General features: G+C 41.1%; 1 protein-coding gene across 3 annotated transcripts in view; it reads right to left on the bottom strand.

The window, feature by feature from the left end:
* Positions 1–5,201: 5,201 nt before the first annotated feature.
* Positions 5,202–22,654, bottom strand: part of LOC135109491 (FMRFamide receptor-like) — a 217,823-nt gene continuing 200,370 nt past the window's right edge. For 2 of the 3 annotated variants that reach the window (XM_064020887.1, XM_064020879.1), the window contains 5 exons: positions 22,089–22,165; positions 19,265–19,444; positions 10,850–11,107; positions 9,436–9,710; positions 5,202–5,691 (listed from right to left, as the gene is read on the bottom strand). In XM_064020887.1, the coding sequence (XP_063876957.1) occupies positions 5,646–5,691; positions 9,436–9,710; positions 10,850–11,107; positions 19,265–19,444; positions 22,089–22,165 (836 nt within the window). In that variant the 3' untranslated portion in view covers positions 5,202–5,645. Of the gene's footprint in view, positions 5,692–7,464; positions 7,610–9,435; positions 9,711–10,849; positions 11,108–19,264; positions 19,445–22,088; positions 22,166–22,654 lie in introns of all 3 variants that reach the window. The other variant, XM_064020872.1, reaches the window with a different exon arrangement.

Here is a 22,654-nt window from a genome sequence, read left to right as displayed (position 1 = left end):
GACTGGTAAAATTTATGAAGTGATGTAATTAAAAAAAATAATTCTTGAGAAACTAGAAGAGATATACATTTGTTTCATCCACGAATAGCTGCTGAAACCATGAATGTTGTGTACTAACGTAACCTAACATAACATAAAAGATGATTCATAAACAATGCACATTAACCTGAAAAAAAGCTAGTTTCACAGGAAAAATATATATATATATATATATATATATAATATATATATATATATATATTATATATATATATATATATATATATATATATATATATATATATATATATATACTCGTATATATATATCTATATATATATATATATATATATATATATATATATATATATATATATATATATATATATATATACAGTAAAATCCCTCTCATCCGGCATTCGAGTATCCTATCCGGCAGCTTCAAGTATCCGGCACATTTTTTCCCCGAGCCTTAAAATCAATAAAAAATCGATGTGTACTCATAAAATCGATTAAAATTCCCCGCGCGAGGCATACTTTGTCCCCTCGCCACCAGAGCGCACTGCTCCTCGCTACCCGCGGCCCACTACACTGTGTTTACTCGGTGACTCAGTCCCGCGTGTGCAGTTTATCGCCTGACGCCTTCATCATGCCTAAAGTTGCAGAAAAGAGGAAGCGTGTTGTGCTTACACTTAAGCAGCTGATCAGATCAGCTGCTGATTAAGATCAGCTGATCTTTGTTATGGTAAGATGCGTGAGGCGTAGGGTGGTGATTGTGGACATAATTTCACTTCTATTCAAGTATCCGGCAATATTCAAGTATCCGGCATGTCGGCGGTCCCGTTGATGCCAGATAAGACGGATTTTACTGTATATATATATATATATATATATATATATATATATATATATATATATATATATATATATATATATATATATATATATATATATATATATGATATATATGTATATGTATATTTGCACACACACACACACACACACACACACACACACAAAGAATCGTTATTGCATGAAATTATAAATTCTTAGTTTTATATTAAACAGATGTATGATTCCAATACGTTCTCTCTAAAAATAGTAATAAGTAGGTGTGTTCAATATACTTATATGAAGAAAAACACCGGCATTCAAAACACAAGTACTAAATTCCCCTATATCCTAAATGGAAAACAATGAAAAGTACCCAAGATATTATGTACAGTTTAATATTTGACTTGCTTTCAAAACAAACACATATAAGCAAACAATGACGAGTATATCTTAATATTTCCCGTGGAGCTTCAGTTTATTTGAGGAAAATATAATATATGTGCACGATAAGAATACTATTATACTCGTATGTACATCAACAGTTTGTGGGTCCCGAAGGCCACACCATAACCAACACCACAACCCAGGCCCCGGAGAGCCCGCGCGTGGCGTCTGTCTACTTAACTCACGAGGACACCCTTCCCTTAACATTAACCTACACTGACTCTCCGCAGCACGCGTGAGTGAGTGGCGACGACGAGGGGTGACTCCAGGCCCAGCAAAGGTGACGGTGAATAGTGTGGGGCAAAATGATGAGAGAGAGAGAGAGAGAGAGAGAGAGAGAGAGAGAGAGAGAGAGAGAGAGAGAGAGAGAGAGAGTTTTATTGAATTATTCTAACAACGTAAAACAACTACTAAAAAAATACGATACATATCAGACATCATACTAATTTATCTCCTATTAAAATCCGAACGTTTATAGACATAATTATTATCTACCAACCATTACACCGCTTTCCAGTAAAATCTTACGCGTTATCGATACTGTTTTTCTTCCCTATTTAAATTCTTCATACAGAACGCCACCTATTTCTTCTCATATCTTTCCCCACTTTATTATTATTATTATTATTTTATTTATTTTTTTCATACATGATATTACAAACTATTTTTTCTCATATCTTACTATCACCCAGATTTTTCCGCCTTGATCTCACTATTCACTTCGCTTGAGCTCTTAAGTCTTTTTAACAATCACCACCGCACGAACCTAAGAGAACCAAGACACTCCAGAATATCCTAAGAACCTGCAGCATCTGTGGAATTGACTTTTTTTTATCCAAGCTAAATGTTGTATACTAATGCGAAGGCTTGCACGATATTCACTAAGGTGCTATTTATTCTTTTTTCCCTATCATTAATCAGGGTTCCTATTTAATCTTCCATGGAGGGCTGTGCAAAGTAATTCAAGAGGAGAGAGGAGGGGAAAAGTGAATTTAGATTGGGAAGATAATGAGTTTACAAATTAACACACAAATACACGATTCATTAGTTATCCAGTCTGAAATAATGAGAGAGAGAGAGAGAGAGAGAGAGAGAGAGAGAGAGAGAGAGAGAGAGAGAGAGAGAGAGAGAGAGAGAGAGAGAGAGAGAGAGAGAGAGAGAGAGAGAGAAACACCTACTAGTATAATACATCACTTTATTGCACGTTTGATATGCAAATGTTCTATCTCAACTTGATAATGAATATTCACACTGCAATGCATCTGATCTTCCATATATTTCCCTTTCCTTGGGGTATATACATAAAAAACTGAGGATAATTCGTATTCCTCGCCGCTATTCTGTTTGCGTCTTATTATGTATGAAACTGCATTAGAAGGAAATAAGAGAGAGAGAGAGAGAGAGAGAGAGAGAGAGAGAGAGAGAGAGAGAGAGAGAGAGAGAGAGAGAGAGAGAGAGAGAGAGAGAGAGAACATAATCAAGAAAATATGATGCAGGAGTTGTTTGCTAAATAAACGTGGTGTGTTACGCATGGAAATATACAATGAAGATGATGACGATGAAAAATAGTAACATGAATAATGATAATAGTAATAATAATAATAATAATAATAATAATAATAATAATAATAATAATAATAATAATAATAATAATAATAATAATATAACAATATCTGACATCTGATGTATAAAATTTCTATGTAGACCAACCATAAAAAAAAAAAAGAATCTGGAGAAGAACACTGATATTTGTACTAAGCATCAGCAGCACAGTGCAGTCATTAAAACCTTAGCGGGTAAACATCCACAAGGAACAGAAGAGAACAGAGAACAGAAGAGAAGGAAGAGAAGTGTAATGAGAGGGAGAGAGTGTCCATAAAAGACGTACATTTCACTACGATATTCAGCCGTCACCCTTCCCCCTTAAAAGCTGGAGTCTGAGTCACCCTGGACATGCGAACATTCACGCCTCCTGCCTTCCATTACCGTGCGGCGCAGTGGAGTGTCACGCCCCGTCGAGCGCCAAGTGACGGTAGGTACACGATCACAGCGACGCGGTGTCCGACCTGTGCTGAGCCTGTGTCGTAAGGAGCCGTCACTCAAAGAGCTAATTAATTTGACGATAATTAGCAGGTTTGAGCTTGACAGTTGTCCTTGACATTAGTGAGTATGAGCGATGGTACACCTGATTCCCACGTCACTGCACCTTTTTTTCTTCGGCAGGTTGTACTCATACATCTAGTCTGTGTTTATTTTTTTCTTACACTTCTAATGTCGAAACCCTTGAAATCTCTTTGTTCAGATCCTTCCTATTTGGCACATGTTGCTTGATACACGTCCGATGAATCCCTATCTTAAAAGTCTAAAATAAAGATCCCTAACTCTTCTCTGGTAATGAAAACATGTCAATTTGTAATTTTCATTTCAAAGAAAACATTTTTTTTCGCTTCGTCAATATTGTCATCTCAGTCGTTCCACTTGTCTTCAGTCAGACAGTCTTGCTGTCACTTGCTATTTCCTTCACCTTGATGCACTACTAAATGTATGAAAAATATATGTACATTGTAGACTTCATGAGACTGAAATGACCGTTGTCTGCGTGAGTGTGTGTGTGTGTGTGTGTATATATATATATATATATATATATATATATATATATATATATATATATATATATATATATATATATATATATATATATATATATATATATATATACACACATATATATATATATATATACACACACACACACACACACACACACACACACACACACACACACACACACACACACACACACACACACACACACACACACACACACACACACACACACACACACACACACACACACACACACACACACACACACACACACACACACACACACACACACACACACACACACACACACAGGCACAATGAGTATTATACTTGCACATGCACACATATCTTACGATTAAAGCCTTAGGGGTAACGATTGCCATGGAGTGAAGTACAGTAGCTTTCCTATGTGCCATGATCACAATTAGTAATACCTATGAAGAATACGACTACAAGGAATACATGCATATTGTCGATCCCTTCAGGTAACGTTTCTAACACTAAAAATACTGCTGAAAATGCTCTGTTATATTTCATGATGCAATATTTTATTATCATTTCATTCCCTTCAAAGTTCTTTGTATTCCTTTCATATGGATACGTCTTGTGGCACCACGTTTAGTGATATTGCTGAAAGCGTTAACAGTTCCATTTACAGTTTTTGGAAAAAAAAAACACTTATTTTCATGTCTTTCCATTATTGTTGGAACGGAGAACATATTCAAATCTTATACATCTACAAGTATTGCATCATTATTGGCAAGATTAAATCTGGCCCTTCCTCCCTTAATTGCCTTCAGTCTTGCCATTGTATCAGTGAATGAAATTCAGTCAATCAGTGATGGCCTCCTTACAATGCCTTCACTGGTAAAATCACGGGGAGCATAAGACAAACACGCCTTAATAATGTCAACATTAAACATTTTCTTATCCATGACTGTAGTGTGGATTCTGTTTTTTTCGTTCCATCTTAATCTTTGCCAGTGTTTTCTCTATTTGCAGTACATGATAACGCCTTCTTTCATAAACCCCGCCGTGACGTCCATTGCTATTGTTCGGGGAGGTCACTAGGGCCTGCTGTCACACGCCATGGTATTGACCGTAGACTGATCAATCATCAAACACTTCCACCCTACACGGCTCCTTGTCTGTCATTTCAAATTCAATCGCGATAAGAAATAAAGGAATTAATGACACAGTACAAGGCAAAACACAAAGCAGCGAAGCGGTCATAAAGAGTTTTATCTTTAGTCACGTAATGCTCGGAGTACTTTATTCGGGACATTACTCTTCCTTAGCTGCTTCTCTATCCCATACTCAGGAAGGATTTCAATAACTTTTTTTTTTTTTTTCATATTCGAACACTATGAGATTCTTCCTTTCTAAATTATATAAACTATCACTTCTTGATGTTCTGTCCCTGGCGAGTAAAGCCAAACACATTACTCTTGATCCCAAGCGTCAATTTTTCAGCCTTGCTCTGTGGCAGGAGGCTCCTTTTACTCCTCTCACTCATCAAACTCCTCAAAGCGCCGTCTGGTCATCGAGGGAAGGTTGCTGGCAGGTAATAACGATGTGGCGGCCAGCGAGCTGAGTCCTGGGGGCGCGGCTGATGGGCAGAAGAGCAGCCAGGCGGTGGGCGAGGCTGCGGGGGCCTCTCCTGGGTGAGGCTCCGGTGGCCGCCTCTGAGCGAGAAGAGCCTGGCTGGCCGTTGAGGAGTGCGGCGGCAGAGGCGGCGGGGCTCATGTGCACGGGACTGGGAGGGCTGGCAGGCCGCGGCGCTACACCATTGTTGCCGTGATGGCTGGCGACGAGACCCGGTGGTGCCTGGGATGGAAGCGCGTTAACGGTTGGCCCAGAGAGAGAGAGAGAGAGAGAGAGAGAGAGAGAGAGAGAGAGAGAGAGAGAGAGAGAGAGAGAGAGAATTTCATAGTGGACGTGTGTGATGTATGTAATGGAAATATGAAAGAAAATGGGAGACATACAAAATGTAAATATGAAAGAAAGCAGAGGGGAACGACAGGCCAAAAGAGGATCGGATTATAAAAAGGGAATGTAAAAATGTGTATCAAACATTTATGGAAATAGAGCAAACAAAAATCCTTGAAAATAACACGTAAAACAGAGAGAGAGAGAGAGAGAGAGAGAGAGAGAGAGAGAGAGAGAGAGAGAGAGAGAGAGAGAGAGAGACGATGGCAAATCACTATAGATACGATATAAGGGTCAAGGATAACAGTTGCTGACAAAGCACAAGAATTACACATAAAAAGCCATATAAAGTAAATAAGGGAGATTTGGAAGGAAATGAAGGGCACACATATACACAAATAAAAAATGACACACTGAACAGAGATACAACAACAACAACAACAACAACAACAACAACAACAACAACAACATCATCATCAAGAGAAAGAGGAAGAGCAAAAACAAGAAGAAAAGACTAGAAACAAATCGAGAAGCACAACTGAAATAAAATGAGAAAAAATATGAGAGAGAGAGAGAGAGAGAGAGAGAGAGAGAGAGAGAGAGAGAGAGAGAGAGAGAGAGAGAGAGAGAGAGAGGAAAAGTGTATACAAATCACTAATCTAACAACAGCTAAATGAAATACCATGCAAACGATACACAAAGAGACATAAACGGACGAACGGACGGATAGACAGACAAACAAACAGACAGACAGACAAAATAACTGACGGACAGAAGGCGTAATGGATAAACAAACAGTAGGAGAAGAGAAAACGCAAGAGAAGCATGAATACCGTGAACGGGTGAAGCAAATACACACACACACACCTTTATTATTTCAGAGCCATGAAACCGAAATATCAGAAGATAAGCTAAGAGGGGAATGGAGGTATTTTACAGGAATAGAGATTGGGAGCAGTTAAAGATGTATTGGTGTTAAAGTGAGATCGGTAGATAGATAGACAGATAGACAGAGAAAGAGAGAGAGAGATAGATGAAATGACAAAACACACACACACACACACACACACACACACAGAGAGAGAGAGAGAGAGAGAGAGAGAGAGAGAGAGAGAGAGAGAGAGAGAGAGAGAGAGAGAGAGAGAGAGAGAGAGAGAGAGAGAGAGAGTCTGTGGAGATTAAGGACAGATAGACAAAGTGTTGTGAATAAGAGAGGCGAATGATTGCAGTGAGTGAAACAAATGGATATAGCACAAGGTGACCCAGATTACTAGGGAGGAGACGGGCAAGCCAGCCGGGGAGCAGACAATGAAGCAGGCGGGCAGACAGTAGCGTGGAGGTGGGTGGGCAAGCAGTATGAACTGTTGGAGGCAGGCAGGCAAACAAGCAGGCAGGAGGCAGGCGGAAGGGACAGAATCAGGCAGGCAACTGTGGTGATCCGAGGAGACGGATAAACAGCAGGGACTGAGCTAGGCAGGCAACAGGGGCTGGGGCAGATAGCGGACAACAGGGACAGGGAAGATAAATTGCAGGAACTCGTGCAGGCCAGCAGGGAGACAGGCGAGGATTATGGACTTCTGCAAGCAGGCAACAGTGACTGGAGCAGACAAACAGACACACGTGAACGACGCTGGTAGACAGACAGTGACAGACAGACACCCGTTAACACACCTTGCGTAAGAAAGCTTGGGCAGGGTCATCGTGGGCGGCATGAGCGGGGTGGGCTGGCACAGTGAGATAGTGCCCCTGCCGCACAGACCCGCCCACAAAGCGACCCTGGGTAGGACTTCCCCTGGGGCTTCCTGACCCACTACTCCTGTACAGGACCACAAGTGGGAGGGGTCAGCGAGGGTTACTGATGTGTCGGTTCATTAGAGGTTATTTCAGATCGCAGGGAAAAGCTTGGAGTGTCTGTGTTATGTGAACCACCGTCACTTATTATAACACTAGTGGGACCACCTGGGGGTTACGCTGAGGTCTTTGAAACTCAAGGGAGGGTAGCGGCCACCGGGTACTCAACTCAACACCTGGACTAATTCTTCACCTTAATAGCGCCCTTTTGATGTTGTGAAGCCCGAAATCCACCTCAGTCTAGACAGGTGCTTTAGTTTCTCGTATAGATGTAAGAGCTATTTTCCTTCAATCCAGTAATAGAAAACGTGCTTATTTTTTACGGTACAACACAAATAAAGCTGGGTACCCCGGGATATGAGGCCAAAAATATTGATATGTAAAGACTTCTTAGCATCTCTGCCACTTGGTCTATTTAGTAACAGGAAATATATGGACTGACTCCCCCGCTGACTCGTGGCCCAGGTGGTCTCTGAGAATTAATATGCTGTTTTCTCCCTAATGGGCAGAGGAAACCGGGGCGGAGCGAGTGAGAGGAAGCAGCGACAAAGCTAACCATTAATAACTGTTATGCATGATCTAGTTAGTTTCAGAAGCAGCGTACACTCGTCTCGTGCACTTGAACATTTTCATTAGTTCCCGTTTCACTCATGATGCATCTTTCCACTCATGGTTAGTAGTTCAGTAGCTGGCCATGTTAATTGGTTAGTAATGCCTAAGGAGCAGGTGAAGGAAGCGCCTCTAGGGCACGAGGGAAGGCCACAAGACATGGACACGTAGGGAAAAAGAAACGACTGTGACATGAGGACAATCAAGTACGCATTACGGACACCACTGAAAATGTAGATAAAATTTTTGGTAAACAGAAGGAATAACATGTTTCATTAAGTAAGAATTCAAATTAAAGGCAATATAAATGTAAATAAGGCTTGGGACTAGCGACACCTGGGCGGCAGCGGTTCGCAAGGCCTCGCCAGTATACATAATCCTGTCCTAACGAGGCACAGCTCCTTAGTCTCGGGCTGCCCTCCTAAGAGCGCTCTCGTACTGTCGGGATGCTAGCAACCTTCCCCTCCTCGCAGGGCTTTGTATTGTACAGCTACTTAGCATATAATTTTTATTGCTCCTCTGTGCGCTACTAGAACTCCTGAAGGAATTTAGTTGCTTAAATATTTAGTGTCAAGTCTAGGAGTACTTTGAAAATTATTTATTCTCGTAATTAGCATGCATTTGAAAACTATGGCATATCTCTCTCTCTCTCTCTCTCTCTCTCTCTCTCTCTCTCTCTCTCTCTCTCTCTCTCTCTCTCTCTCTCTCTCTCTCTCTCCGAAACCCTTTATTTTCATCTTTTCTTTTCCTGTCCGTCAGTTTTCTCATTTCTCACTCACTCTTTCATTAATTATCCTTGCGTTCCCTCATCTCATCTCTCTGCCTTTTCTCTTATTCCTCTTCTTCCTCCAATCTATTTTCTTCTCGAGATCTGGCCTTTCTGCGTATCATACATAACTGTTTTCATTATGTCTTACTTACCATATCTGTAGTACGTTTACACTATCATAAACTTGTCATGCTTTAGAAGATCTTATGCATGTGCTATAGTAGATGTCTTATGTACCCTACCACTATATCATGTTATATTTACTCAATTTTAACCTTGCCACACTCTAATAGACCCTATGTATACACTACAGTACGTAAACATTCAACTTTAACTACATATATTACGTGAACTGAATTACCTTCCCCTCCTTTTCCTCCATCAGTGTTTTTTTCTTCACGTTTTTCTCTCACCTGTGCGATGACCTTCGTGACATCCGCATGGAGGAGACCCGCGAGAACCTTGGGCTGCCGTCCTCCACGTTGCTGTAAGCGGTGGCCATCCAGGAGTGCAGAGGCGAGGGGTGACGATACCAACGGGAGCAGAAAGTACGGAGGAAGGTTCGCCGGTACTTGTCACTCATGGCGCAGTACAGCACGAAGTTACAGGCTGCGTTGATGGCCGTGAGCAGGTTGAAGATATTCCCAAGACCCAGCTCGATATAATATGAAGTGGAGCTGGGTTTCGACTGCGAAGGTAAAGTAAACAGGGCAAGATCAGTCAGTGGAGAAACGAGTCATAGCTGTCCTGATAGGAATGATGGATGTCTGGCTGGTGTGGGGACATAGTGTTGCTGGGAAACGAATGTAGATTCAGGTATGCGGGTGTTATCGTAATGACACGAGGGAGTGAGTGGAGGAGGTGCTGATAGTGGTGAAGGTGATAATGTGTGTGTTGAGGAAGGGGCCCTAATTTTGAAACAATGCTCTCTCTCTGTCACCACGACTGTTTTCAAAGGCCACTTATATAACTAGCCGGGTTCTCAAGTGTGTTTCTCCAGTTAATAACGTAGAAATCTTGTTAATTTGTCACTGGAATCATAAAACCACCCATAAAAATCCGCGTCACTTCAACTAGACCCTTTCAATGTAATATATAATGGAGGTGCGTCCCAGCATTGTTTCAGAAACTGGTCAGGAGCCTCGAGGGAGCTTGGATGTGCGACGCTGATGTCAGGTAAGGAGACTTTGAGTGAGGGTAAAATTGACAGGTGATGGGGTCGCGTGATGAGAATTTTAAACACTGTCCCCCTGGCAGTAAATTTTGCGGGCGACGTGAGGGGTGATGGAAAGGTGCATTAGTATTTACGGCAGGGTATTTGTTGGGGATATTGGATTACCTGTCAACCTTTTAGTCTCCCTTCTGGGTGAATGGAAGCAGGTCAGGGATGGTATGGGTTGTGAATAAGGTTTAATTGTGCTTGTCTGTCGTGCACACAAACACACACACACACACACACACTCTCTCTCTCTCTCTCTCTCTCTCTCTCTCTCTCTCTCTCTCTCTCTCTCTCTCTCTCTCTCTCTCTCTCAGTAAACAAACCTAAAAATAAACTCTTAACTTATTTCTCCTTCGCTCTACTTTCAGAACCAAATCAATAACAAGGCGCGCACAAACTCACACACACACGCTCACACACACACACACACACACACACACACACACACACACACACACACACACACACACACACACACACACACACACACACACACACACACACACACACACACACACAAACAATAAAAAAATACATATACTACTACCACAACTATTACTACTACCACTATCACTACTACACGTAACAAAACATCCAATTGGGCCCACCTCGTAGAAGGACTGGTAGAGGAGCAGCACGGCCACGGGAAGCTGACACAGGAGGGCCAGTAGCACCACAGCGATCAGCATGACAGTGATCTTGTTCTCCTGAGACTGGGAGTGGGAGTCACGGTCAGAGGCTGTGTTGGTCATGGTGCGGCGGGTGGCGCGACTCTGCTTGACGATGTGGATCAGGAAGGAGTTGAAGACCGCCAGAAGGACCAGCGGCAGGAGAATGAACATGACAGCCGTGAACCAGTAGAATATCTGCCAAGGGAGGAAGGTGTGAAGGTGGTGCTCTCAAGTGGTCAGTAACCGACTAACTTTCTGCACTTGTCTCCCAATGTTTTGTGTTCTAAGTCAATTTTCTGAGCTTATTTATTTACTTATTTATTTATTTTTCGCGATGCCTTGTGTATTTAGTCAGTCTTAATTCCTCAGTATCCTTCTACACTTACTTCCCAATATATCTTGTGTTCTCAGTCAGTCTTTCCTGGTCTGCCAATAGTAACCTAAACTTTTTTCCCTCTAAGTTTTGTCATAATTCAAAATTAACTCCTCTGATCTTCCGACAGTAACACTCTACAGTTATCTTCCACTGTGCTCTGTGATCTCAATCATAACTCATCTGATGTGCCAACAGCAACCTACATTAATTTAATCCTGTAGTTTGTGTTTTCAATCAATTTCAACTATGATCTTCCTACATTACCCTTTTACACTTATTTCACATCATACTTCGTGTTGTCAGTCAAGTCTGCCGACAGTCTCCCTACAAAACCTGAACACCGATAATTTTTTTTTTAGCAAATCAGATTAAGATTTAACTGCATAACGCTAAACATAGTGGAAATTAATTTGATGTTACTCGACTTCTGACAATGACGTAAATGTGCAGTACTCTCATATATCGAGATAACTTGCATTTGCACATAACAATCCATGTTCTCAAAATAACATCCACACTGCACTGGCTGGATACCCTCCGAACTTTATACATAAATACTGAGAAGTTGCAGGGGCTCGGATTGCAAATCCCTCGCTTTTAACTCCCATTTACCGTGAATAAGAGTGACAATAATGATCTTTTTACGTATTCCACCTACTCTTCCTTTCCTCATATTCCTCAACCACTACCACCACCATCACCATCTCCCTCCTCCTCCTAGACCTTCTCCTTCTTCTTCTCCTCCTCCTCTTCCTCCTCCTCCTCTTCCTCCTCCTCCTCCGCATCAGGCAATTTCGAAGGCGTATTTATGTGCACGCATAGATCAAAGTCAGTCGAGGTTTTGAATAAAGAAAATTTAAATCTGTCAATAAGAAAAATGAGAGATGATTCCAGTATGACAGATGGAAAAGCAATCACAAAAAAGAAATGAATATAAGGAAGAAATCACTACCAGCCACAAAGAAGAAAGACAAGAAAGAGAGGGACGTTGGAAAGGACAAAACACGCACACGCACACACACATACACACACACATGCACACACATACAAGGAATCACATTTTCCACAACTGCTGTAAAGAATATAATGAATGCGATATAAGACTCATCATGTTTTATCATCCCGTGAACTGCAACATTATAATAAGCCAAGAAGACTTTCCATCCAAGGTTAGATTACGAGTGAAGGATATAAATCTTAGTGGTCTCGGTGACTCTCTCTCCCCCACTCTCAGACCACGCTTTCTTCGGGTGACTGAGGATTAATGACTGAGTTGATTAATGGTAAGAGGGATGAAGAGGAAATGCAACAACCAGAGTGCCCGAAGATGGTTACGAAAAGAAAAGAAAAATTATGGTTGCACAAAGAACGATAAAAAAAGAATAATAAATGAATAAATAAAGCAAAAGAAAGCAAATGAACTGGATGGGTTAAAAAAATGAGAGAGAGAGAGAGAGAGAGAGAGAGAGAGAGAGAGAGAGAGAGAGAGAGAGAGAGAGAGAGAGAGAGAGAGAGAGAGAGAGAGAGAGAGAGAGAGAGAGATACGTTTTTATAATATGAAGACAATTTTGAGTAAGTGCATAGTGGCAATGTGAGAATATCCATTGAGAGATTCAGGAAAATGAAATAAAAGCACGACGGAAATTGTTTACGAGTGAAGGACAAAGACTAAATCAGAAATACTGTGGAGCTACTGTGAAAATGAGTTTTATTATTTCACGAACAAATGAATAAAGAAAATGAATATGAAATAATACAATTTTAGAAACAGAGGGATGAAAAAAAATACGCACATGTGAAGACTGAGGAAGTAAAGAAATAACAAGTGATACAAAAAAAATATTTGGTTGTTTAATATAAGAACTATGAAATAAAGAGGAAATGAAGCAAAATTGTTTAAGAGTTCATTAAGAGGAAGAGAGAAAGCAATACTGAAAAAAATATATATATACTTTTTCCGGCATATGACAGTTTATAATGTAAATGGAAGAACAAAAAGAAAATACAGTAATGACTAAAAAAAACAAAAAAACAAATACACGAATGAACACCTGGTTGTGTGTGTAATCCTGGATTCGAAATGACGCCATGTATTTAGAGAAGAACAATGGCAGTCTGTAGTTCTGTGATTACTAAACCAGCGGAGAGTACAGCGGTGGTGGTGTTGGTGTCACAGACGATATCATTTATACTTAAGGTAAAAAGTGACGAGTGTTCTTTCCTTTGTACATGAACTCATTACTTATGTTCCTGGAGGGATTCTGGGCATCTCTTACTTCTGTACACTTAAAATAAATGCATCTTGGAAGCTCCCAATAAATGAAATGAAGTATAGAAAGTGCAGTGTTGACATCCTGACATCCCCGGGAAAGCGACACAGACGGTATGCAGCGGCCTCGGATCGCCATTCCTCTCTTAATTCTTCCTCAGTTTCAAGAAGGAAATCAGCTCGGCGTCCGTGGATTCCAGTCACTAATTAGAGCTTTCCCACTGGATACCTTTCTGGCTGCCGGAGTTCGCCTGTATCTCTGGCTTGACGGGAACGTGTGGACAGCGACTTTACCGGACAATTCCCTTATCTTCCTTCCCTAAGAACACTCACTCGCAATCTTTTTATATTCCTTTATTGTTAGCACAGAGAAAACGTTTAGTGTTCCTTAGCCTTACTAGTTTTATCTTAAAGCTCTCTGAATAAAATACTTGTTCTAATTTTCAGGACAGAACAAGTAATTCATTGTCCTTTGTCTCCTTTTGATCAACGGGAATTTCCTCTTGATGGCAGCATCCGAGCTGAACTGAAGACTATTATGACCCCTCGTGTGTTTGACTTCCGAGCAGGAGTTGTGTATGTGTTGTGGAAGTCTCCCACCGAAGATACGCGAGTCAACACTACTTATCTGGAGACTTTGAGGGGAAAACTAGTAAGATTCAATGCCTATGAAATGTAAAAGAGAACTACACCTCTGCCAATGCTCGTAATGTATTAATTTTATGCAAGGGAAATGTGTGAACAGTTTGAATATGAAAAGTAAGGTTGTGGTGTGTGTGTGTGTGTGTGTGTGTGTGTGTGTGTGTGTGTGTGTGTGTAACGGAGATAGAGAGAGAGAGAGAGAGAGAGAGAGAGAGAGAGAGAGAGAGAGAGAGAGAGAGAGAGAGAGAGAGAGAGAGAGAGAGAGAGAGAGAGAGAGAGAGAGAGAGAGAGAGAGAGAGAGAGAGAGGCGATAGATCAGTAAAATGAAAAAAAAACATTCATATGGTACAAAGAAAAAAATTTTAACAGTGTTGCCGCCAATAAAAAAAAAAAAAAAGAAAACAAGAGTGGGAAAAATGACAGAATCTACAGTTGAGACAGAGCGATAAAGAGGGGAAAAATTGAGTAAGAGAGGCAATATCGCAGCGAGATGGGGATAAAAGAAGAGAAACAAATACCAAAGCAATAAAAGAAAGTCATATAAAAAAAAGCAGGAAAAAAATATATTATCGAAGCCGTCTCTCCAGCCTTCCCAGAAATGCCACTAAGGGAGGTCAATACCAGGGAAGGTCACGAGAGTTCACGGCCGTGCACTGGAGATAGGTGTGAGTGAAGAGCGGCAGACAGGAGCGGCAGCCAAGCAGGTGACGCAAACCAGTGACTACAGGTGAAAGATACACAGTTCACATACTATAGCAACTGTATATTTTTTTTCTCTCTTATGTAACAATTAACGTAGTCAAAGAGCTTAACAGGTGACGCAAGACAATGATTGCAGGTAGAAGGTATATAACTCAAACAGGAGTAGTTGTAGATTATACTTTTTTGTTCCTTAATGTTGTAATTATTTTCTTTCTAATGCAAGAGTTAACGTAATGATATATCAAGAAGCCCAACAGGTGACACATGGCAGACATTACAGCTAAAAGTACCCAACTCACAAACAATAGTACTTGTATATTAATCCTTTTGTCCCTTTGCAATATACGTATTTCCTCTGTAATATTAAATAATTAGTGCGATTTGGTTTATGCCAGGCTAGTTAGGATCAAAAGGTTTGCTCCAGTTTGATATCCATATATATTTACTTGCGCACTTTATCTTTGCCTTTTATTTTGAGCGAGAAATACATTTACAAGCGCATACATAATAAATATACACATGAGCATTCACATATATGATCTTACAAAACTGTGATTTTTCTTATAATGCAAATATTAACCTTTCAGGGACACAAAGCATAAGCAATACTGGAACGAGCTAAGGAAAACCGAGTATTTTTGTTAATATACTGAAGGGCAAACACAATTCCCTCTCTTTGCCTCCCTTCCTTTTCTTCTTCTTCTTCTTCTTCTCTCTCTCTCTCTCTCTCTCTCTCTCTCTCTCTCTCTCTCTCTCTCTCTCTCTCTCTCTCTCTCTCAATCTCTCCACACCCCCCACACACGCCACAAATAAGCCATTACTACTGTCTATTCCCCCCAGAATTGTGTGCCTTGTCCCTTTACACAGTGTTACTCAGTTTCTAACCCTATGTTTCCCTCCACCTTGATTGAGTTAAATAGTGACGTCATTGCAGGCCCGTGTGGGATACAGACGTTTCCCCCTCCCCCCAAAACACACACACACACACACACACACACACACACACACACACACACACACACACACACACACACACACACTCTCTCTCTCTCTCTCTCAGCCATGGATACACGTCCCACGCAAACCTGCTGGCGTGGGTGTCACACAGCGGCCCCTGTTCCCTGTATACCTACATCAGGAAAAAAAAAAAAAAGTTTTCTACACTCAAGTCGGTTTTTTTTTTTAATAAGTCTTAATCGACGTGGGCGTAATTGGAGTGGACTGCGTGACTTCAATAAAGAAGTGTATTTGTGGCTCACGTTACGCTCACGTTTTTTGTATTTGCGGCTCACGTTATTAATCCTTTGACTGCTGCTGACACCGTGATATCTTTCATTTGAGTAAAGCTACGTGCTCTTACCAAATACAAATAGAAATGCAGCCACTGATAGGGTTTCACTGCTGTCACTTCTTTCGTAATCAGTGATGTCTTTCGAAAATGTTGTCTAAACTTACAACGACTACAACATTTTATTAAGCTGAGGAAAAATAAAAGCATAGAGGGTTAATGAAAAATAATTACCTGCTCACAGGCGCTTCTTTAATAACATCTGTGAAATTTACATCAATATTTTGTGAGGGCAAATATTTGTTCCTGTGTTCCGGCGTGTTGTGTCGAGCAGACGTGTTTACTCTGCTCGTGGCTGAAAGCAGTTAATCAATCCTGCTGTGAACTGTTCGGAAATGGAAGGACATCTGCGTCAAAACCTGTGCCGAGGAATCCTTTGAAATAAGATTGGCACTGGTCATGGCAGCTCCCCCACCCTCCCCTCAACAAGTGTAGTAAAAGGATTACACTGTGAAGGAAAATCTGCCATCAGTGTGTGATACTTCTCGTTCTATCGTTTTACTTTCTTACTTATTCATCTTAGGTGATATAATCTCTGGTAACAGTGAAGGAAAAGAAGACGAGATGTGAATATAGACGGGTCTCCTCACCTACCACAAGCGCCACTACCACCACCGCAAATACTCGTCTTTCGCACTGACCGCAGCTTCAGAAAAACAAGGGCAGCATGTGACACCCACCATGACAGGAATTAAAGAAGAATTAGATGAATGTGATACCAAGAATGCTGATACCAAGAATTTATAGCAGGTACAGTTAACAATTGCTGGATTATAATTGATCCTGGCAAACCAATTATTCCAAAACCCAGAGCAATTAGTGAGAACCATGTAACACGGCGCAGACCACAGATGTCATAGAGAGTAATCGGATACAATTAAGGATGTAAGGGAGCTCTTTAACTCTTGCATGATTCAGGATGACATAGAATCTCTCTGTAGGTTATCTTTAATATCATTTCTGCTTTACTTTATACTATTACTTCAGTTGAGATTATAGGAACGAAATAATTAGTTTCCTAGAAATTAAAGAGTGCCTGTCTCTTTAATATGAGACCATAAGTGGGAGCAAACATATATACCGGTTAGAACGTAAGAACTTAAGAGAATGAGGGAAGCTGCAAGAAGCCATCAGGCCTACACGTGACAGCCCCTGTATGAAACATACCTACCTATTTAAACCTGTCATCTTCGTCTATAAAGTTGTCTAACCTATCTACCTGCCGTTCTAATCCATATATTTGTCTAATTTTAGATAGAATAATGGATGACTGAAATAGACACATATCAGTTTGTTAGTGAAGAGTGAGCAGGGAGCTTTTGGAGAAGATCAAACAAATTTACGGACAGGGATGATGTGTGGGCACGGATTATGAAGGGACTGCAACGTGTAGGCCTATTGTCTTCTTACAGCTTCCCCTTTAAGTTTTCTTATGCAATCCCTCACAACAGGCATCAGTGGTGTAGTCCTGCTCAGAAGTGAATCAACCTGCGGCACTCACATCCAGCGTGTTCAGTGTCTTCCTCAGTCCTAAGTATTTGGTCTATTGGGAGTATTTATAAAACAAACAACAAAAAAAAAACTTCTTTACAGCACACCAGAGGGTTTAAGAATGAGAGAAGACGCTAAATATAGTGGAAGTGAGTTTGGTAAGTGAGTAAGTAAGCACTCTAATGATCATGAATATACATATGTAGATAGACATTTAAAAAGCATATACAATTCATATACCGTAAAACTGCCCCTTACTCTTAAGATCAGTTCCCTCAGAGGAGATTGCCACCAAAATTTTTCATTACGATAAATTATGTTAGATAGTTATTATGAGTTAGGTAAGACTACGCAAGCGGAGGGAATAAATTATACCTAAGAGAAAACGCTTTGAGTGAAAGTTTCTTAAAGGAGTCCTCGTGGGATGAAATTTACAAAGGTTGAATTTACATAAAAGTTAAAGTTACGATAAGCTACGTTAGAAAAATACCATGAGAGGAAACACTATCGTTGAAAGTTTCTGGGAGGAATTTTCGTGGGATGATATTCACTATGATGAAGTTATTTACATAGAAACCCCAAAAATAAAATCAGATGGAATTTACACAGAAGCTAGGCAGAATTACATAGATTAAGTTATCAAAATGGGAAACATTTTGGGTGAAAGTTTATTGAAATATTCTTCGTGATAAAGAATTCACAAAGATAAACATCTACATAAAAGCCCCACAAATACAGCCAGCCTTCGCCCAGGACCGCTATACTGTACTACAAGAGTCTAACGTTAACCTCTGTTCTTTCTCAGCTAAAAAGAAGTAAGAATCAGCGACACATCCACGATCTACCAAGAGGCGTCGCGTCACTAAGGGAAAAAGGCGGATGCCGAAGGCCTAACGTCACTCTTGAGGGAAAGGAAGGGAAAGGAGGAAGAACATAGGAAGGAAAGGAGCAAAAGGTCAAATGGTCACTGGAGAAGTAGAAGACACAGATTCTCGCTCTCAAGGAAGGATCTACGGACGAAAACGACGAAAAAAAGCACCACCAGCGCCACCTACTGTTGTGCTTGTTGTTGCTGCTGCTACTGGTGTTGCTGTCGTTGTAGTGGCGGTGGTGGTGGTGGTGGTGGTGGTAGCAGCAGAAGTAGTAGCAGTAGTTATTGTTGTTGCTTTGTTATTATCAATATCATCATTCTCGTCCTTGACGTTTAGGAGACAAAGCAACAACAATAAAGAAAAACAAGCAACACAATATTGAACTAAGCAAAAAACAAACAAAAAAAAAACATACCATTACCAGGAAACAAGAGAGGAGGAGGAGGAGGAGGAGGAGGAGCTGCTAAATATGCCATCACCATAGAAAAAAAAAAGGAAAGAACGACGGCGACGAGGAAGAGAGGGATAAGGATGAGGAACAGCAACTAACAACACCAACAGAGAAACAATGACAACCCAACGTACTAACAGAAGCGAGAGCGGTAGTGCTTATGGAAATAAATAGTGACAATAGCAATACCGGACTCCTTACCTTTTTATAAGTCGTGTTGGATCCGAGCGTGGAGTAAGCCAGGGTGAGACGCGACTGTCCCGAGTCTGGGTCAGTGTTCACCAGAATCACCCACTCATGCGGCGTGGTGGCGGTAAGTGTGAAGCACAGCACGAACACCGCCACGATAACTCTTAGGGCGCGACTCTCCGTACAGATTACCTGGCGGCAGGAAAAAAAAAAATAAATAAAAAAAAATAAAAAATAGTTAGGTGAATGTGAATACTGTAAGTGGAGCAGGAGGAGGAGGAGGAGGAGGAGGAGGAGGAGGAGGAGGAGGAGGAGGAGGAGGAGGAAAACAACAATAACAAAAAATAACAAGAAAAGAAACAACGAGGAAAAAAAAGACGAAAAAAAAGAAAGATAAAGAGGAAGAAAGCACACTAACAATAACTCTCCCGCCGTGACTTTTCGCACAGAGCACCTGGCAGCAAGAAGGCGAAGAAGAAGAAGAATCAGCCAGGTAAATACCAAACAACAGAAAAAAAATAAGAGTGAAAAAGAATGTAAGCCAGTAAAAAAAAAAAAAAAAAAAAAAACATAACAATTTTTCAGACGTTTCATTTTCCGTCCAGACTCCCAAACACGAGGAAGCAGAAGTGGAGAACTGGAAAACGAATGAATGAGAGGAGGATATTGAAGAACATGCAGACTACCTAACAAGACGAAAAAGAAGGGACAGGTGAAGAGGAGGAAGAGAAGAAAAATCACCACCAGGACCACCAGAATGAAGGAGGATACAGGGGAGAGAGGAATAATGACTTTCAGGGGGTGTAAACGCCACGAGGAGAGGAGGGAAGATAAGAATGGAAAAATAATGGCTAGATACGATGAGGGTAAGCTTTATTTGTAGGGGAGAGATGATGAACGGGTGGGGTGAGGGACGAGAGAGAGAGAGAGAGAGAGAGAGAGAGAGAGAGAGAGAGAGAGAGAGAGAGAGAGAGAGAGAGAGAGAGAGAGAGAGAGAGAGAGAGAGAGAGAGAGAGAGAGAGAGAGAGAGAGAGAGAGAGAGAGAGAGAGAGAGAGAGAGAGAGAGAGAGAGAGAGAGAGAGAGAGAGAGAGAGAAGGAACCATGAATAGAAATGGGCATAGTCGCAGAAAAGTCAGTCAGACAGATAGAAATATACGTAAGAGAAAAGCGGAGAATGAGAGAAGGTATACATATGCAAAGGAGGCAAGACTATTGAACCGAAGTGAAAGAATTTGCAGCCCGGGCACAGAAAAGGGACAAGTACAGCAAAGGAAATTAAAAGAAGGAATGTTAGGAATATGAAATAAAGGAGGAATGGAATGAAATGAAAACATCAAGACACGAGAGATGAAAGGAAGAAGCAGAGAGAGAGAGAGAGAGAGAGAGAGAGAGAGAGAGAGAGAGAGAGAGAGAGAGAGAGAGAGAGAGAGAGAGAGAGCACTTAACATAATCTACCCAAGGAAAAAAAGAGGGATCATTCATATCCTCTTTCTCTCTGCACTTCTTTAGTGAGAGACAGAAGAAGGAAATTAAGAACAAAGAGATGACAGAGGGATTTCAGAGACGAAGGGGAGAAGTGCTTAGAGAGAGAGAGAGAGAGAGAGAGAGAGAGAGAGAGAGAGAGAGAGAGAGAGAGAGAGAGAGAGAGAGAGAGAGAGAGAGAGAGAGAGAGAGAGAGAGAGAGAGAGAGAGAGAGAGAGAAAGTTTGTACCTCCTTCATTATTACATCATTGTTTTCCACACACACACACACACACACACACACACACACACACATAGTTTCTAAATTTTCTTGCTTCAGTCATTTTCGTGCACTATCTTCACTTTTCACTAAGTTTTTACTAATGGATCTTGTAACATAGGACTGGATATGTCATCATTGGTATCTTCATATGATCCTGGTGTTTTGTTGTTTTTAATAAACCAGTCAATTAATTATGCTTTAAACTGTATCAATTTAATGTATCCATGCAGTCATTTTTCTTAAGTCTCTCTCTCTCTCTCTCTCTCTCTCTCTCTCTCTCTCTCTCTCTCTCTCTCTCTCTCTCTCTCTCTCTCTCTCTCTCTCTCTCTCTCTCTCTCTCTCTCTCTCTCTCTCTCTCTCTCTCTCTCTCTCTCTCTCTCTCTCTCTCTCTCTCTCTCTCTCTCTCTCTCCACCCGCATCTCTCGCTTAATTCAACATTTTAATAACCATCACCAGTTCTTTTTTTTTGCAAATCCATGTTTTCCTTCCATTAGTCCCCTCGCCCTCCTCACGAGAGACAGACACGCTTTTCCTTTCATCTTCATCATCGCCATTCATTCCTCTCTGTCCTTTTCAGCGTTCATCTTAGGCAGTAATTTAATTCTTTAGTTTCCACTGCTCTTCTCCATTCAACAAAAGTTCTTTCGCTGATCCTCCAGAAGCCTGACTTATTTTTTCTCTCTCGCTCTTTTCTTCACTTTTTTCTAACGCACCACCCGAGGACATGCACTACGAAGAAGAAGAAGAAAAAGAGACTCATTGAAGGCCTGGTCTATGAGAAGAAAGCCAAGGATTATCCAAAATTGGAGGATAAGTGTCTTGAAATCTTCCTTTTTCAATGAGTTCAAGTCATAGGAAGGATAAAATAGAAAAATAGGCAGGGAGTTCCAGAGTTTACTTGAGAAAATGGCTGATAGAGTTAGAATATTGGTTGACTCTTGCATTAGAGAAATGGACAGAATAGAAGTGAGAGAAGGTAGAAAGTCTTGTGCAGGGAAGAAGGCCGCGGTAGGACGTAAGGTGAGCATTTAGCAAGATCAGAAGAGTAATTAGCTTGAAAATAGCGATAGAAGATGGCAAGAGACACTCACCTTGCCCTTGATCGGGTGACACACAGCGATGTAGCGCTCGATGGTGAACGTGACGGTGAGCCAGATGGAGGTGGAGCCTGGGAAAAAGACACATACAACATAGTTACACACGCGTACAGGTATCTCCCTACGTGGTCATTGCTGTAGCTCCTGTGGTAAGAGCTGGAAGGTGGAAGTTGCGAAGAAAGGAAGTTCGGAGATAGGTGGCAGGTGGGAGGAAGGAGTTAAAGGAGAGGGGTATTACCTGGGAGATAGGAATTAAGAGGAAGGAGATGGGAGTTTGAGACAGGAGGTAAGACTTCAGAGGGAGTTGGAAATAGAAAGTAAGAGTTAAGAGGAAGAAAATAAGAGATAAAAATTAGTAGGAAGTAAGTAGGATTTGGTCAAAAGTGAGAGGAATTGCAGCTTTATAGACACCACTACCACCACCATCATTATCATCGTCACTGTTGTCATGTAAGAGCATTTCCAAATTTTGTAAGTCCAAGTACCTCCACCATCACTATCGCTATCATAGTCACCACTGTCATCATCCTTGTTAATGACAACTAAGAGCATTTCAAGTG

The sequence above is a fragment of the Scylla paramamosain genome, chromosome 2 (assembly GCF_035594125.1).
Source record: "Scylla paramamosain isolate STU-SP2022 chromosome 2, ASM3559412v1, whole genome shotgun sequence".
Taxonomy (NCBI): Eukaryota; Metazoa; Arthropoda; class Malacostraca; order Decapoda; family Portunidae; genus Scylla; species Scylla paramamosain.
The sequence above is the reverse complement of the archived record's forward strand: the minus strand, read 5'-3'. Positions and strand labels throughout refer to the sequence as shown.